General features: G+C 38.4%; 2 protein-coding genes across 4 annotated transcripts in view; one reads left to right on the top strand and one right to left on the bottom strand.

Moving 5' to 3' along the window:
- Positions 1–565: 565 nt before the first annotated feature.
- On the top strand, positions 566–7,327 carry TEFM (transcription elongation factor, mitochondrial). The gene is made up of 4 exons (XM_004441903.3): positions 566–820; positions 1,912–2,375; positions 4,363–4,512; positions 6,245–7,327. The coding sequence occupies exons 1-4, from the start codon at positions 790–792 to the stop codon at positions 6,680–6,682; spliced, it is 1,083 nt and encodes a 360-aa protein (XP_004441960.1). The 5' UTR covers positions 566–789; the 3' UTR covers positions 6,683–7,327.
- A 2,129-nt stretch (positions 7,328–9,456) lies between these two features.
- Positions 9,457–17,995, bottom strand: part of ATAD5 (ATPase family AAA domain containing 5) — a 45,875-nt gene continuing 37,336 nt past the window's right edge. For 2 of the 3 annotated variants that reach the window (XM_014796384.2, XM_087440775.1), the window contains 5 exons: positions 15,171–15,351; positions 13,106–13,287; positions 11,495–12,363; positions 10,554–10,712; positions 9,457–10,442 (listed from right to left, as the gene is read on the bottom strand). In XM_014796384.2, coding sequence (XP_014651870.2) covers positions 10,364–10,442; positions 10,554–10,712; positions 11,495–12,363; positions 13,106–13,287; positions 15,171–15,351 — 1,470 coding nt within the window. In that variant the 3' untranslated portion in view covers positions 9,457–10,363. The remainder of the gene's footprint in view (positions 10,443–10,553; positions 10,713–11,494; positions 12,364–13,105; positions 13,288–15,170; positions 15,352–17,995) is intronic. The other variant, XM_087440774.1, reaches the window with a different exon arrangement.

Below are 17,995 nucleotides of genomic sequence, written 5' to 3'. Positions count from 1 at the left end.
ACCTCCAATCCAGCCTCACTCTTCTACATACGGCCAATTTTCTAGAAAGACATCTCCAGTCCCACTCCACGAAAGCCTCAGTGGCTTCGGGCTACCTGGTGGAGCCATGCACCTGCTCCATCCTGCATTCAAGGCCCAACCAAACGTGGCGCCAGCCTCATCTCCCTCCATCCCTCCCAAATGGACCGCTACTGCGCCGACTTTCAAGGCCTCGCGCCAAAGGCACCTCCTGCTGCCTCGCCCTTCCCTGGCCCCCGGCTGCGCGCTTCCCCGCTGAGCCCCTGAAACACCTCGCCTCTCTCCCCGTTCTTTCATTCTTCCCGGTGAGACAGTTTTTCGTGCATCTGGTCCCGCTCTCCCCCGACCCCCTGACGCCGATCCTTGCGCCCCAGGCAGGGCCCAATAGGAGCGCACCAATCTACGTGCCTAGAATAAACCCAGGGAGTCTCCCCGCAGGAGGGATCCTGCCAGCTACGGGCTAAAACCCGCCGAGGCACGTCCTTCCCCGAGGTTCGGCCCAACCGCTCTCAGCGGCAGGTCGGGGCCCGGAGGTTTCCTGAATGCTGCGGACTGAGTCTGCAGACCACCCACGGGCTCGGAATGCGGGCGCCGGGCCTCGACCCCCGCAGCCACCCGCGGCGCATCCACTGCTCGGCCGGAAGCGCCTGGGAACACCACGTAGGCCGGAACCTTTTTGCCGACAGGCCGGGCCTTTTAGGGCGAAGCACGCAGGAATCGGAAGTCAGTGGAGGGAAACGGAACTGTGGAGCCCGCTGATTTGACGGCAAGATGAGCGTCCCTAGTCTCCTCATGGCGGGAGGTAGGGCGCCTGGAATACGGGGTTGACTTCCCGCCTGCCCTCAGCCCCTGGCCCTGGAGTGTTTCCTCCCTCTTGGAGCCCCAGCTGAGGTGACGGGGCCGTTCCCGTCCCCGAGCCTCGGAGCGATCGTGCTTCCCCGCGCTGGGGGTCCGCGAGCGGCTGCTTCCCGGCCTGGGCGGCGGGCGGCGGGCGGCGGGCAAGAGTCTAAGGGCCGCTCGCTTACCTCTGGCCGCGTTCTTGTCCTGTGGCTGCGGTGTCCGAGGGACTTTCTCTTGTTTTTACAGCGATACACGTTGTTCCTCGTGTGGTTTTTCTTGCAGAAAGAGTCATGGTAGAAATCTTGAAAAGTGTACCGAGGAAAATAACCGTCCTTAAATCTACCACTCAGCGAAAACATTTCTTACAACCGTATAAAGTTTAATTTTATTTGGGCCCACCAAATGAGAAACTAGTGAAAATAAATATTCTTAACGAGAGATGTAAATTACAAAAGATCCCTCTGAAGTTAAAAATATCAAAAACGTTAAGCAGTTGCAGTCGTTTTAAATGCATGCTTCTTGAAGGGCATACAATAAGATTTCTAGGTAGTAAAACTTAGGACTTAATCACAAAAATCAGTAGACATCTCTTGTGAATAAAAACAAAAAGTCCTATTAAAAATAAATATAGGGGCCGGCCCCGTGGCTTAGCGGTTAGGTGCGTGTGCTCCGCTGCTGGCGGCCCAGGTTCGATCCGGGCGCGCAGAGACGCACCGCTTCTCTGGCCACGCTGGGGCCGCGTCCCACGTACAGCGGCTGGAAGGTTGTGCAGCTGTGACATACAACTGTCTACTGGGGCTTTGGGGGGAAAAATAAATAAACAAAATCTTAAAATAAATAAATAAATAAATAAATATAGTTTTGAAACTCAACTTGTTTGGAAGATGCTACTCCAGGAAAGTTTAATATGGTCCACTAGTTCTTAAATTATGGGCCACTAGTTCTTAAATTATGGGAAAGTCTGTGTCACTTTGCAAAGGCTCTGGTCCAGCCACAGCTAACTGAAAGGAAGTAAGACATCCCAGCTTACATTCTGCTAAATTTTCTTTTTAGGGAGGTGGAGATGTTTTCCAGTTCCGTTAGGGTCGTCCTTGTTCCAGGCCCTACAGAATTCGTGCTGTCGGAAGAAATCCACTGCCCTTAAGAAAACTAGTCCCACTGTTGCTTTTTGTGATGAAAATACGAAGGAGTCTGGAAGTGCACTTGACAAGCTCTTCTCTTCAGAGCAGCAGGCTTCCATCTTGCATGTGTTGAATACAGCATCTGATAAAGAACTTGAAGCTTTCAAATTGCTTCGAGGAAGAAAGTCCACCAATATTGTAGAGCACAGAGAAAAGTTTGGGCCTTTCCACAATTTGGAGAGTTTAATGAATGTGCCCTTGTTCCGGTATAAAACCACAGTTCAAGTTTGTAACAATATTCTTTGCCCAGAGACTGGAGGGAAAAAAGGAAAGTTACAGGAAAACCGGCTCTTGAGGAAGCTCATCAAACCAGAGATAGGAAGAGAGCGACTTAAGGTATACCCTTTTTCTTCATATCTGTTATACTGCCTCAGTATTTGAGAACCTGCTTTGCAAAGCACTATTCTGTGCACCAAGACAGGCTTCTTCAGGCAGCTTATAATTTAGTTGGTGGGCCCAGACATACTTATAAATAGATAACCTATTATACAAAGTAGTATGTGATCAGTACCAAAGAAGGAGATGTACAGATAGTAAGTTGGCAGTTTAGAGGAGAGAGAACTGTGGGCTGGAGGAACTGAGGGTGGATCTTGGAGGGAGAGAGTTAGGTTAGCTGGAAGAGGAGGGCATTCTAGGAGGAAAGAACAGTTGATCTGGAGAAGTAGGTCTGTGCAAGGTTTCTTTGAGAGGAATGTTCTGGAGATATCTGGTTGTGTCTGAGGTTTATGTTGGGAGTAATGAGAAATTAGGATGCAAAGATGGGTTGTGGCCGAGGGGTGACTTGAGAACGTAATACCAGATTTTCCAGCGGGATTTATTTTCTGTCCCCCTTCTCTCTTTTAAAAAGCATTCTAAAAGCAAATCTTTTTCAGTGTTGTCTTAAAAAATAAATATTAGAATTACTTGGCACAGCAAACATTAAACCTTGGAGGAACTTAGATCCTGTGTAGCATTACTTGATAAAATAGTCTCTTAATCCATAATAATTTTTTCTGGACCAGTAGTTCTCAGTTTTTGGGGGATTACGGATACTTTTTGAACTTGATGAAAGCTATGGACCCTCTTCAGAAAAAAACAAAATATAGCATATATACACAGAATATTGCACATCCTTTCAGAGGATTTGCAGATTTCATTCAGTCCATCCATGGTCTCTGGATAGAACTCTGCTGCAGTTGATCTGGAACTTACTTGAAACAAATTTTTCAGGGTTTGGATTTTCATTCAAATTTATGGCTAAAACTACTATTCATACTCAGATTATAGTGGAGTTACATGTTATTTAGAGGGCTAGGTTCTAAAGTCAGTTTGTATGGAAAAAATCATGCAGTAAAGTCCTTGAAAAAAATCTGTTACCCATGAAGGGCTGTATACAACCTGGTTCAGTAATTCTTATGGACACTAAAGCTTGAGAATCATTGAGCTAAAGAGCTAAAAGAAGGCCTGTATTTTGTAGATGTCTGGGCATCCAAACTATTCTGCCTTTAATGGATATTTAACCATTCCTTAGCGGTGAAAGGGAGATGGGTATAGAATTATAAAATGTTCCTGCTTATCTGCCTCTGTATCTATAGAGCATATTAATTTATTTGTCTACATAACTAAATGAGCCATGTGGGAGTGAGGTGATGCCACTGTATTATATATCTCCAGCCCAGACTTGGCACAGAGCTAAATCCATATATCTAATTATCTATTACACATCTCCTGTTAGAAGCCCTATAAGCAGCCTGAACTCAATACATTAAAAAACAAGTAGTCTCCCCCCACTTTCCCAGGTTGATCTGCTTCCTATCATCATCCTGATTAAAGAGATTGAAGGTTATCATAATTTTCTTATAATAAAAGACCAAATTAACAGGTAACTGCTCTACAGGTAGTGAACTCTTGTATTCAGTAGAAAAAAATAAATCCGTACACTTAAAAAAAAAAAAACCTTCAGATCTCATTCTCCAACCCCCCAATAAGTCTTCCCTGACCATTTCTCCTCTCTGGTGTAACTGTTGTATGGTGGCATTTCTTATAATGTATGGTTATGTTCCTCGTTTACCACCCAGTCTCGAGCAGTCCCCAGTGATATTTGAATATTTGAATGCCTACTTTGAGCTAGGTGCTGAGAAGTAAAGGTTCTTTGTCTATAAACTGACTGCTACTGGTTACCTTTTAATGATAATTACTCCTGCATTTCTTTAGCAATTCTCAGTTCATAAACTGTAAGTATATTTCTATTACATAAACTAATTTGGCATTCTGAGTTTGTAGCTTAAATTTTGTGTCTGTTAAAATGTTTACACTTGTAATTAAACCAGCCTTTTTGTTTTAGGCAGTTAATAGCATCGTATCCATTGTTTTTGGTACTCGAAGAATTGCCTGGGCTCACCTTGATCGTAAATTGGCAGTGCTGGACTGGCAGCAAAATGAATGTTGCCGACTGACGAAAGGAACATACCTATCATCTGTCTATTTAAAAGAGGTAAGGCAGGTGCACCTCCAGATTCCTACCTGCTAGAGCTCCTTGTGTAGTTTAATCTTCTAGTTCTAAAAGGAATGTAATAAAATAGTAAGGATGGATTTTATTTCTGTACTTATTACTCACCCATTCCTATTATGTTTTCTGTCACCTATGATTTTTAAAAATTGGATCTTTCTTCATTTAGTACAAGAAATGCCTTATGTATCAAAGGCAGATACTGAGAAAATCATTGGTAAAGTATATTACAGTAGTCCTCCCTATCCACAGTTTCAGTTACCTGTGGTCAACTGCAGTCAGAAAATATTAAATGGAAAATTACAAAAATAAACAATTCATAAGTTTTATTTATTTATTTTTCCCCCAAAGCCCCAGTAGATAGTTGTATGTCATAGTTGCACATCCTTCTAGTTGCTGTATGTGGGACGCAGCCTCAGCATGGCCAGAGAAGCAGTGCGTCAGTGCACGCCCGGGATCTGAACCTGGGTCGCCAGCAGCGGAGCGCAGGCACTTAACCAGTAAGCCACGGGGCCGGCCCAATTCATAAGTTTTAAATTGTGCGCTGTTCTGAGTAGCGTGATGAAATCTTGCTCCATCCTGCCTGGAACTTGAATCATCCCTTTGTGCAGCATATCCACACTGTATACCCGCCCATTAATCACCTAGTAGCCATCTCTGTTATGATTTACTGTCATGGTATCGCAGTGCGTGTTCAAGTAACCTTTATTTTACTTAATAATGGCCCAAAGCCAACTTTATTATTAGTGATTGTTGTTAATCTCTTACTGTGCCTAATTTATAAATTAAACTTCATCATAGGTAAGTATTTACAGGAAAAAACATAGTATATAGAGTTTGGTACTATCCATGGTTTCAGGCATCCACTGGGGGTTTTGGAACATATCCCCCACAGATAAGGGGGGACTACTGTATTTTTGTGTGTGTGTATGTGAGGAAGATTAGCCCTGAGCTAACATCCATGCCAATTCTCCTCTTTTTGCTGAGGAAGACTGGCCCTGAGCTAACATCCCTGCTGATCTTCCTCCACTTTATGTGGGATGCTGCCACAGCATGAGTTGACAAGCGGTGCGTGGGTACGCGCCCAGATCCGAACCCGGGCTGCCAGCATCGGAGCGCACGCACTCAACCGCTACGCCTCAGGGCCAGCCCGGGACTATTATATTGTAAATGTTACAGAACTTCATCATGATATTTATAAAGCTTATTTTTCAAAATTTATCACTTATTGTCTCGTTTGAGTCTTTGAAACCGTGTGAGATGGGCAGAAATTATCTGATTATACCTATGAAAACTGGTTCAATCAAGCACCTGATGCGATTAATCAGTTGCACAGGTGACTGATTCTAGGCTAGTTATTCTAACCCTATGCTGTACCCTAGAAGTTTTTAAAAGGTTAATGGAACAGTTTTCTCTAATTTTACAGCCTGTATAGATTTTAGGAATTATGATGCCCACTTTACAGATGAAGAAACTAGTATTTAAGAGGACTAAATGGCTTGTCTTAGCTCAGCGTGTGCCTGATAGAACCATGACCAGAACTTGGCTGTCCTGACTCCCCCATAAAATGCTTTTCCAATTGCTTCAAAATTGTCAGCAGCAATATAATGTAAGTTACATAATTTAAAAACAGAAGTGGGACAGAGAGAGGACCCAAACAATAAAACTTGATGAATTATTTCTGCTTACTTATTTTGTCTTTTTATTTTTTTTTAAGATTTCTTCAGTCATTTCAAAGATACCTGAAGCTGACTTCTATGTTCTGGAAAAAACAGGACTTTCAATTCAGAACTCATCTCTGTTTCCTATACTGTTACATTTTCATATCATGGAAGCCATGCTGTATGCCTTATTAAATAAAACTTTTGCCCAGGATGGCCAGCATCAGGTGCTGAGCATGAACCGGAATGCAGTGGGGAAGCACTTTGAACTGATGATCGGTGACACACGGACTAGCGGAAAAGAACTAGTGAAGCAGTTCCTCTCCGAGTCTGTCCTGAAGGAAGAGCCTCGGGTGTTCTTCCCGTCAGATAAGATAGTCCACTACAGACAGATGTTTTCATCTACTGAACAATACAGAGTAGAAGAGTTGTATGATTCATTATTACAAGCTGTTGCCTTCTATGAATTAGCAGTTTTTGACACTGAACCTTAAAATTCTGAGGGTAATATATTACCTGCTGTAATGTTATATTTAATTTTTTTTTTTTTAAGATTTTATTTATTTTATTTTTTCCCCCCAAAGCCCCAGCAGATAGTTGCATGTCATAGCCGCACATCCTTCTAGTTGCTGTATGTGGGACTCGGCCTCAGGATGGACGGAGAAGTGGTGCCTCGATGCGCACCCGGGATCCGAACCCGGGCCGCCAGCATTGCAGCGCGCGCACTTAACCACCAAGCCACAGGGCCGGCCCTGTAATGTTATATTAATTTATATTTATTAGCTCTAAAGTTGTAAAATCAACTGTTTTGAACATCCATGTTAACGGAGAAGAAAACATGTCTGAGTGTAAATACATCTATTTAGATGTTTAAAGTCAGACTTTTGGCTGTTGAATGGTTTACACAATAATAAGCCAAGGCCAAATCAATAAATATGAGATTCTTTGCCTTTTAGGTTTAAGTGTTAAACAATAAGATGCCCCCTAAACAGCCAAAATGAAAAACAAAGTTATCTCCCCTTAAAAGCAAATACTATCTACAGTAAAGGATTTGCATTTTTATCATATTGTTAAAATAGGGAATAATGATTTTTCTGGGTGGTGCTCATCCTGGGAATAAAGCTAAATATGACTGATAACTTGTGGAATCCTCTTATTCTGTAGGTCGAATGTGGTCTAATGCACGCCCTCCAAGAGGTGATTTTTTTTTTTTTTTTTGCTGAGGAAAATTCACCCTGAGCTAACATCTGTTGCCAATTTTCCTCTATTTTGTACGTGAGCCGTCACCACAGCATGGGCACTGATGAGTGGTGTAGGTCTGCACCAGGGAACCAAACCTGGGCTGCCGAAGCAGAGTGCGCTGAATTTAACCACTGGGCTACCAGGGCTGGCCCCAAAAGGTAATTTTCATAAACTCAATCTATCAGGCCCAGAACAAACTAGCTTTGTCTAATAGGCTCATTTTTTTTTACTTAGAAATATTTTACTTGACAGACCATCTTTTGAGAAAAATAGCACTTATTTTTTTTCCATATCCCTCCATTTTCCATTATATTTGCCTTAGTTCAGGCCCTCATATCTCATCTATACTGAACCCAAGTCTCTTTGATGTCAAAGCATTTGCTCTTTCCTTTAAAAGTGAAATATACTTGTTGGAAAAAACTTCAAATAATCAGAAATATATGAAATAAGTGGAAATCCTCCCTTTCAGCACCTCCAACTCCCTAGGGAGTTTGGTATACCCTCTAAACTTGTTGCCATGCACATGTAAACCTCTATATTTACATTTATGGTTGTATACATAAACATCTCCACCTTGGAAACGTAGGTATCTCAAACTACACACATCTGAGACCATTCTCTTTCCTCCAAACCACCTCCTTTGCCATTGTTTTACATTTTGATAAATAGCTTCACCAACCATCCAGTTGTTCATGCCAGATATGTGGCATTCTACCTCCCATCTATTTCTGGAAATAGCTGTAAGTGAAAATGTCCATTTCAAACATTTATAGGATAAGATGCTAAGTACTGAAAAGCCATCAAAATTTGGTTACTTTTATCACAAAAGTGAAGCTAAATTTTACAGGAATTTATCACCTTTAAGAATTGAGAAAAAAATTTTTCCCCAAATTATGCTAAACCTAAAAAAAAAAAAAAAAGATTAAATGTGTCCCTATTACAGAGGAAAATATCCCCATTATTTCTTTCTTTTTTTTTTTTTTTTAAAGATTTTATTTATTTATTTTTTCCCCCCAAAGCCCCAGTAGATAGCCGCATGTCATAGCTGCACATCCCTCCAGCTGCCGCACGTGGGACGCGGCCCCAGCATAGCCGGAGAAGCGGTGCGCGCCCGGGATCCGAACCCGGGCCGCCAGCAGCGGAGCGCATGCACGTAACCGCTAAGCCAGGGGGCCGGCCCTCCCCATTATTTCTTGATTTTTGATCATTTAAATATAATTTTATGGAGCTATTTTTTTTTGGTTCCTCAGTTATTGAGGATTATCATAATTTCCTAATAATAAAAGACTAAATTAACAGGTAACTGCTCTACAGGTAGTGAACTCTTGTATTCAGTAGCAAAAAATAAATCCATACGCTTAAAAAAAAAAGCTTCAGATCTGATTCTCTCTTTTGTACAGGGACGAAACCTGTAAGATATAGCCTGTAGCCAAACCTATACAATCTCCATACTTACCCAGATGATTACACCTAGAACTCCTATTTAAATATTGCATAAACCCTTTTAGCTTTAGCCTTTAATTAAGTCAATATACTATCAATACAACAAAAGGCAAGTTGAACAAATAAGAGGTAAAAACATATCTTCATACACATTTGTAAACAGGTATAAATCTAGATTTTTCAACTGTACAAAATTAGGATCCTTACCTTTTGAGGTGAAAATATAATTCACCACATAACGTCACTGAATGTTCAGCTAACAAAAACAAACACTTGAAATAGGAAACTATTTTCACATACACTTGATTATCTGATTGCAAAAATGATTTGGTATTTTAAAATCTTGTAATTAAAAATATATACTTTTCTCCAAAAACATAACCTTAAGTGGAAATGGCTATTATGTAGAAATCCTATAGCTGAATCCTTCTTTGTTACAGTTTTAATGAATAGCAGTTTGTCCAAAATAGATATATTAACATCATTAATATCTTCATGAAATAAAACATCAATGATATAAAAATACAAGAAAAATGTACAAGGCAAATGATTTGAGTTGGCAAAATATACAAGATATCACATGCATGGTTGATAAAAAATATTTATGAAAACTACAATTCACAACCTTGATTTCACTTTGTCAACATTCAATGATTCAGTGTAAAATATGCTGGAAGAGTACACTAAAAAATTTATCAGCAAGATCTTAGTTTTTGAAAAAGGAAGCATAATGTCTTTCCCTAGAAGTTTTCTTATGTATTTTTTTTAATTTATTTTTTTTTGTGAGGAAGATGAGGAAGATTAGCCCTGAGCTAACATCTGTCGCCAATCCTCCTCTTTTTGCTGAGGAAGATTGGCCCTGGGCTAACATCCGTGCCCATCTTCCTCCACTTTACACGGGACGCTGCCACAGCATGGCTTGACAAGCGTCGCATTGGTGTGTGCCTGGGATCCGAACCCTACGCCAGCGCAGCAGAGCGCACACACATAACCACTACACCACTGGGCCGGCCCCTCTTATGTATTATATCCGTAGTTTTGTATTTTGGATTGTGTAAACTTATTTAAAAAAAGATCATCACCTAGGCGATTCATGTTTACAACTTGACAGAGTACCGACACTTGGTTGGAGAGAGGTGGATTAAGGGTAACAGGAAAGAGAAAAATTATGGATTCGTTTAGCATTGAAACATCTTTAGAAATATCTTAATGAACTCTACCCTCTAGAAACAGCTCACTCACATACAAAAATACTCCAACAAAGCTAAATCAGATAATACAAAACATCCAGAAAAAGTAATACTACCACCATCATAAATAGAATTTATAACTCAAATTTTTTCCTTTTAAATATTTGCACACTAATAAAAAATATACAAAGTCCGTTTTAAATATACATTAAGAGAAATAAACTTTTCCATGAAAATCAATATAAAAACGTATCCTAAGGACCACATGATATCTGTACAAGGCATTGGTGATATGGAATATTAAGGGAAGCCAGCTGCCAGAGTGTTCACAGTCTCTTTTGAAATGTTAAGATGAATTCCTTCAAGATAGTGCAGGAACCTGTCAAAATTACGAGGAAAAATACAATTTAATATTAATATTTCCATCAGATACAAATACTTATTAATATTGAAATACCTCTCTAAAATGTTATTTTTATAGAGCATTTACCTTCTTTTACTTTTTCCTTGTTCTTTTAGCTTCTCAGTCCTACAAATGTTTCGAAGAGTTGGCAAATATTCAATTATACTAGCTTGTCTATTACCCAGGTTCAGAAGAGATCGGCTGGAAAATACACCTTTAATGACTGCTATTCTCTTCCAAGCACTGCTGTAAATTAAAAGTAATGCATTACTTTTTTTTTTCTTTGTGAGGAAGATCAGCCCTGAGCTAACATCCATGCTAATCCTCCTCTTTTTTTTGCTAAGGAAGACCAGCCCTGAGCTAACATCTATTGCCAATCCTCCTCCTTTTTTATTTTTCCCCCAAAGCCCCAGTAGACAGTTGTATGTCATAGTTGCACATCCTTCTAGTTGCTGTATGTGGGATGCAGCCTCAGCATGGCCGGAGAAGCGGTGCATCAGTGCGCGCCCGGGATCCGAACCAGGGCCGCCAGTAGCGGAGTGCCCGCACTTAACCGCTAAGGCACGGGGCCGGCCCAATGCATTACTTTTTATTTTTAATGCTCAATAAAAGTGTAACAATCCAAAACACAACCAGCTTCTGGTCTCTGCTTCTCCCTGCTTCTGATCTAGACTAGATTAAGTGGATTCCAGATTAACTTCCTGTATCATTTTCAACACATTAATCACTCCATTCCCAATCTGAAAAATCTTTAATGGCTACCTGTTGTCTGCCACAGCAAATCCAAACCCCTTTTCCTGTCATTCAAGAGTCTCCCAAATCTAGCCCCCTCCCTAATCTCTCATTATTTCTCTTCCCAGCAATCAGGCTGGTCTCAACTGTTTCATTAGAAGCTACATTATTAATATTAAGGGCTTCCCATGATCAACAAAGCACAGCATTTCAAAATTAGTAAGAAGAAGGAAACGAATAATTTCCCCTTACCATTTATTATTGAAAAATAAAAAGTAAAAGGAAGTAAGACTTACTCTAAATTAGCTGCTGACTGACTAAAGTGTACATTGTTGCGCTTTTGTGAAACATAAATAGTAAGCTCTTTCGTTGGATCTTTTCCTAATTTCTTGCAAGAATTCAAGGAGGTTTCCAATGCTTTTGAAATACTAGAAGAACATTTCGTAAAGCTGAGAGCTTCTACAGCTGCCTTTAATTCTCCAGTGCTTTGAGAAGTCCATCCATCACTACTCTCGAGACTAAACTCATCACAAAGTCCACTTTTAACCTTTTCATTTGTCCAGCTTAAGTCATTTTTACCAAATTCCTTTTGTTCCCTTACATCTGTTAAAAGGGCATCTAAGAAGGACATGTTATCCATGAACTCGGTGAGAGAATTTAAACAGTGAGAAACAAGGGCAGAACATTTTTTTTCTGCTGGTGTTTTAGGAGGACGAGGAATAGATTCAATGTTAGACTCTAAACATTTGTTTAGTTTCTTGGTCTCTGGATTGCTTTCTTTGTCTCTGGCTTTGCTTTCTTCTGAATTTGAGGAAGAAGATGCAGGGGAAAAGCTAATAAATTCATCAGGAAAGTCCAATCCGGTGTCAAATAAATCACTATCATCTAGAACTACCATCTTTTTCTTATGTTTCTTTTTTTGTGACTTTTTCAATGGCTTCTCTCCTCCAGAATGTTTCCTAGCAAGACATTTCATACTTTTTGTTGCTGCACTGCCGTCCACGCCTACTGATGAACCACATAAGTTTTCTGTTTCTGGAATGATAGCAACAGGTAATGGTAGAATGAACTCAAGATTACTATATAAGAAATCTACATTCCGCATTTGGAATTCTGTAAGAAGCTGGATGAGCTTATGCCATTCTTCCTTTGTTCTGATTTTGTGCTGAAAAACAATTTTGAGTAAAGAAATGTTATAACAGTACAGAGTCTGAACATTTTTCTACCCATATGAATAGACAGTCATCCCTATTCTATCCCCAAAGTAATGAGTCACTACTCATAATTTTATTAACCTATACTCCCTTAATACATCAAGATAGTAGTACTGTGAGTCTAAAAAATAAATTTAAACTGTTAATTTGAAGAATTAAATTCTCTAATATTCAGTATATACCCCAATTCAATAATTAGAAACTCATCTGTTTAAAAACTACTTTTCTGAAATTGTCTTTTTTATCTGAAATATTTCTAGTTCTATTCTAAATCCTGTGATATGCATTTAGAGCAATGCCTATGCACCATTTGTCAAAGTGGTACAATGTGTTAAAACCAGAAATCTGAAGCCTATAAAAATTATAGGCAAATTTAAGTTAACCTTAAGATGCAAAACATAGGAGTATTGAGAAGATGAAAAGGAACATAAATTTTTTTTTTTTTTTTAAAGATTTTATTTATTTATTTTTTCCCCCCAAAGCCCCAGTAGATAGTTGTATGTCATAGCTGCACATCCTTCTAGTTGCTGTATGTGGGACTCGGCCTCAGGATGGACGGAGAAGTGGTGCCTCGGTGCGCGCCCGGGATCCGAACCCGGGCCACCAGCATCGGAGCGCATGCACTTAACCACCAAGCCACGGGGCCGGCCCGGAACATAAATTTAACATTCCAAACTAGACATTGAAAAATACCTTTAAAAATGAAAATAAGTCTTCAGATGGGGAAAAAATGTTCTTAAGGCCAAACAAGGTCTCAACACAGCCAGTGTCGCATTTGGGAAGGTCTGTAGGATTCCTTTTAGTATTTTTAGGGTTATTTTTGGAATCAGGGCCATCTTCAGAGCAAACAAGTTGTACATTTCTGCTGTTTCCTCCTACAAAATTAATAAAAGAAAATCTTAGCTATCCATATTTTTAACAAATTATGGCAAACAATTATTTAAAATCTAAGATTCTTTGGCATCTTTTGGACCTATACCCCCATTTTGTTCTTCTCCATTTATGTATTTAATTCATAAAGAGTATAATACAAACATGAATTCTAGCCTACATAGGTTGAGTAGGGTGGTGGTGGGCTTATAAAACAATCCAATAGGAAAAAGTGCAAGGACTGTGAATAGGCAAGTCACAGAAGAAATACGAACAGCTAATAAACTCATAAAAAGATGTACAATTTCACTAGTGATCATGAAAATGCAAATTAAAATATCGTTCGTTTTTCACCTTTTAAATTGGCGAAATTAAAACAACTAATAACCTAGTCTTGTCAGAGATATACACAAAAGAGCCATCATAAACTATTCATGAGAGCATAAATCTGTACAATTATCTTTGGAGAGCAACCTGACAACACCTATCAAAATGTACAATGTATAGAGCCTTGGCCCAGCAACCATACTTCTAGAATTCTGATAGAAGTACTCACAGACATGCTTAAGGATATATGTATAGAGGTATTCACAGCATACTTTAATGACAAACTGAAGATAATTTAAAAGTCCCCTAACAGGTAATGGTTAATTAAATTACATCATATCCAGTCTATATCAATGGAACAGCACACAGCTGTGAAAAAGAGATAATACTGTATGTACCGACAACAAATTGTCAAGTAAAAATAAAGCAAATTGTTTAACAATATATATAGTATCACTTAATTTTGCTAAGTAACTAAGTAGCAATATTTGTACATGCATAGATAAAGGTCTAACAGTGGCTACCTTTAAGAAGTGGGGAAGATCTTTTACTTTTTTACTTTATATACTTCTGCACTGTTTGAATTTCCAATGAGTGTATATTTGTGTTTTTTAAAAAAGACAGGAATGAAATGCATACAAGATCTTTAAGAAAGAAAAAATGCTACAGTTAGTTTTTGTCTTCTGCAGTTCTTGGTATAACATTTTATATCCAGTAGTATGGCGATAGTTATTAACTAATTTGTTTCTTACACAGGATATTTTCCATGTCTTATTTATCATATTTACTTCTAAGAAATAGTTAAAGCTACCAGCTTACACTGAATTAAATATATAGGTTTGTCTACTTTGAAAAAGAATAATATATTAAAATTTTGAACTAATCAAAGAAAAAAACTGTTAGGGGATTAATATTACGGAACTTCACCTTGGTTTTATTTAAATATTTGTGTATTTCCCAGAACAGGATCTGTAACTACAGAACTGTGACTATGGAGCATGGAAACCACAAACTATGAACTTCTTCAGAGAGGGAACCATGTCTTATTCATGTAAACACAGGACCTGGCATGAAGAAAGTCCTCAATAAATGTCTGTGACTTGAATTAGGTAACGATGACTGAAGACAGATAAGAAATAAAGTATTTCTGAAATATTAAAGTTCTTAGGAAAAATAGAATTACAGACTACTGAAGAAACAAAAAGGGAACTTATAATACAGCCATATAAAAATAATTTACATACATGGAAAAATCACCAATATGTTTTTAATAAATGAAAAAGGAAGTTGGTAAATAATTATATTTGTTTACAAGAAACTATATGTTTATAAATGTATAAGTCCATATAAATTTGTTCCATGTTCAGTTTAATTCTATTTACCCATATTTAATGTTTACAAAACTTTTCATCAACGAAGTTGACATATGTATATTTATTTTTAAGATTAACATGATACCTGGATGCTCAAAATTTTTATACTCTTTCAAATATTCTGGTATAGCATATATTTTATCATAGGATCCCATTATAGAAATTTCTTTTATAACAGATCAACTTACGACAAAGGGATAATGGCCTTTCTTCTAAAACTCCACCTCCACTTCTAATCCAGAATTGTAAATAAAGGATACTTTTTCTGATATCGCAAGTATTTGCAGTCAACAATGTTACAAAGTCTTTTACATCAGTTCTAAAATTTTCAGTTAAGCAGATCATCTGTAGGTAGCTGGCAACATTTAGCTGAGAGAGAGAGACAGAGAGAGGGAGAGAAAAGAAACGTTCAACTGCGGAGTTAACAGAAATACATCAATAATACATACCTAAAAGAAAGACAAATTTTGCTCAAAATCACAATATTTTAAGCTCTTATTGAGAATGAAACTAATCTAGAAAGATATGAAGGAATATGCTACCAAATTAAAAGCATTTACATATACTTCTTTTATTAACTGTAGATAGACCAAGACAGCAAGGAAACTTTGATGAGAGATCCTCCAACCTGAACCCTGGAGGCAATTTTATTAAACCTTGAGAAAAATCCCTTAGGATTACATAATGGTACAACTTGATGCAATATTTTACAGCCATTAAAATTATAAAGATGAATACTATAATAACACTGAAAAATACTTATTATATAATTTTTAAAAACCAGAGTTAGAAAATTGTACCAATGCATACATAAAAGCATAAATTTATGTAAACAAGAAATAGAGGGGAAAAAATGAAAAACATGTGATTTGTTGGGGGGGTAAATGGACCAAGTAAATTTTTTCAGTTTATTTAATGTTCCACTAATATTGCTATAATATTTGTTGTAAAACAACAAAACATACAATTCTCTTCTCGTTGTTATTTACAGAAAGCCTTTTTTACCTTGAAAAGCTAAAACAAAATTATATTTACATTTCACAGATTTTACAAGACCACTAGCATTTTTACTTTACTTATAGGAAACAAGAGAATTAAAAAAATGTTTTCCCCTATGAAATCTTTGACTGTATTCTATATATACACATTACTCCTGCATACTGCTGGGACTTGTGCTTCCCACAAACTGGGAATTCTGCTTTCAATAACAAAGGAGTACCTACTATCAGACAAACCCTGCCATTGATAATAACAATAAACTCTATAATCAACTACAATAAGTATAAAAAACCAGCTACCTGAAAGCCCAAGAGAGCAACCAAAGGCAGAAGAAAAACGAAGGAAATCACACGTGGACAAAGGAAATGGCCTGAATGAATTTCCCCTCTCCCTCTTTTTAAACTGATTTTTGACTGAGGGCAGGCTGTAGCAGTGGTGGCTAAAACTCAGATAGAAACTCCAGTATTACTGGCTTGAACCAGAGAACAGAGTCTGGGGTGATTGCAGCAGCTGGAAAGTGAAAGGGAAAGCCCATGAAAGTAGAGAAAGGGAAATTCTAGCTATAAAGGAGAATGCAATCATTGGTTGATGCTTGAACTTCATGTGTGTAAGCCTGTCTCAAAGCAGCCCAGCTAAAACTAAAAGAACTGAACAGAAATTTTAGCTGCTACATACTATAACAGAATACTAGTTCAGAGGAACATAACAGAATCCAGAGTATCCACAACATATCATTCATAAAGTACAGGATAAAAATCTAAAATTACTAGACATACAAAAAATAGGAGAAGTAACCAAGACCTCAGAGACGAGACAATCAATAGAGACTGATCACAAGATGATGATGATGTTGGAATTAGCAGACAAAGAGTTTTAAAACAGCTAGCAAGGGGCCGGCCCCGTGGCTTAGTGGTTAAGTGCGCACACTCCGCTACCGGAGGCCCGGGTTTGGATCCTGGGCACGCACCGACGCACTGCTTCTCCCGCCATGCTGAGGCTGCGTCCCACATACAGCAACTAGAAGGATGTGCAGCTATGACATACAACTATCTACTGGGGCTTTGGGGGAAAAAAAAAAAAGGAGGAGGATTGGCAATAGATGTTAGCTCAGAGCCGGTCTTCCTCAGCAAAAAGAGGAGGATTAGCACGGATGTTAGCTGAGGGCTGATCTTCCTCACACACACACAAAAAAACCAGCTAGTAAAACTATGCTTAAGGAAAACATGCTCATAATGAACAAATAGGAAATCTCAGCAGAAAAACAGAAATTATAAAAAAGCAAATAGAAATTGTAAAACTAAAAACCAGAATATCAGAATAAAAATTTCACTGATGGGCCTCATGAAAGAATGGAGGTGGCCAGAAAAAAAGTGTCAGTAAACTCGAAGATAAATCAATATAAATGATCAAATGAGATGTATAAACAAACAAACAAACAAAAATTAGGGGTAGGGGGGAAGAACAGCGAGCCTCAGTGACGTGGGACAATGTAAAATACCTGAAATTAAATCCCCAGGAAGGAAAAAGAAAATGGGCATAAAATAAATGTGAAAAATAAGTCTAAAAACTTCCCTGGTTGGAGGAATGACATATATAAGGATCATAGATATCCAAGAACCATAGGTAAGATAAATATGAAGAAGAAGAATACCTAAGCACGTCCCAGGCAAAATGCTTGAAAAGTAAAGTTAAAAAGACTATCTTGAAGGCATATAGAAAAAAATGACATATTACACATGAGGCCAAAAAAAGACTGCTAACTTATAATTAGAAACAATGGTGACCAAAAGACAATGGAATGACATCTTCAAAGTACTGATGGAAAAACTGAGAACCCAGATTTCTACGTTGAGGGAAAATGTCTTTTGAGAATGAAATCAAAATAAAGACATTTTCAGGTAAGTGAAACTTAATATACTCCTTTGCCAGCAGACCTGCTCTGTAAGAATTGCTAATGAAGTTCTTCAGGCTGAAGAGAAACAAAACCAAAGAAAATCTGGGATCTTCAGGAAGG

This window comes from Ceratotherium simum, chromosome 16, assembly GCF_057802395.1.
Source record: "Ceratotherium simum simum isolate JZ-2026a chromosome 16, ASM5780239v1, whole genome shotgun sequence".
NCBI lineage: Eukaryota > Metazoa > Chordata > Mammalia > Perissodactyla > Rhinocerotidae > Ceratotherium > Ceratotherium simum.
The sequence above is the reverse complement of the archived record's forward strand: the minus strand, read 5'-3'. Positions and strand labels throughout refer to the sequence as shown.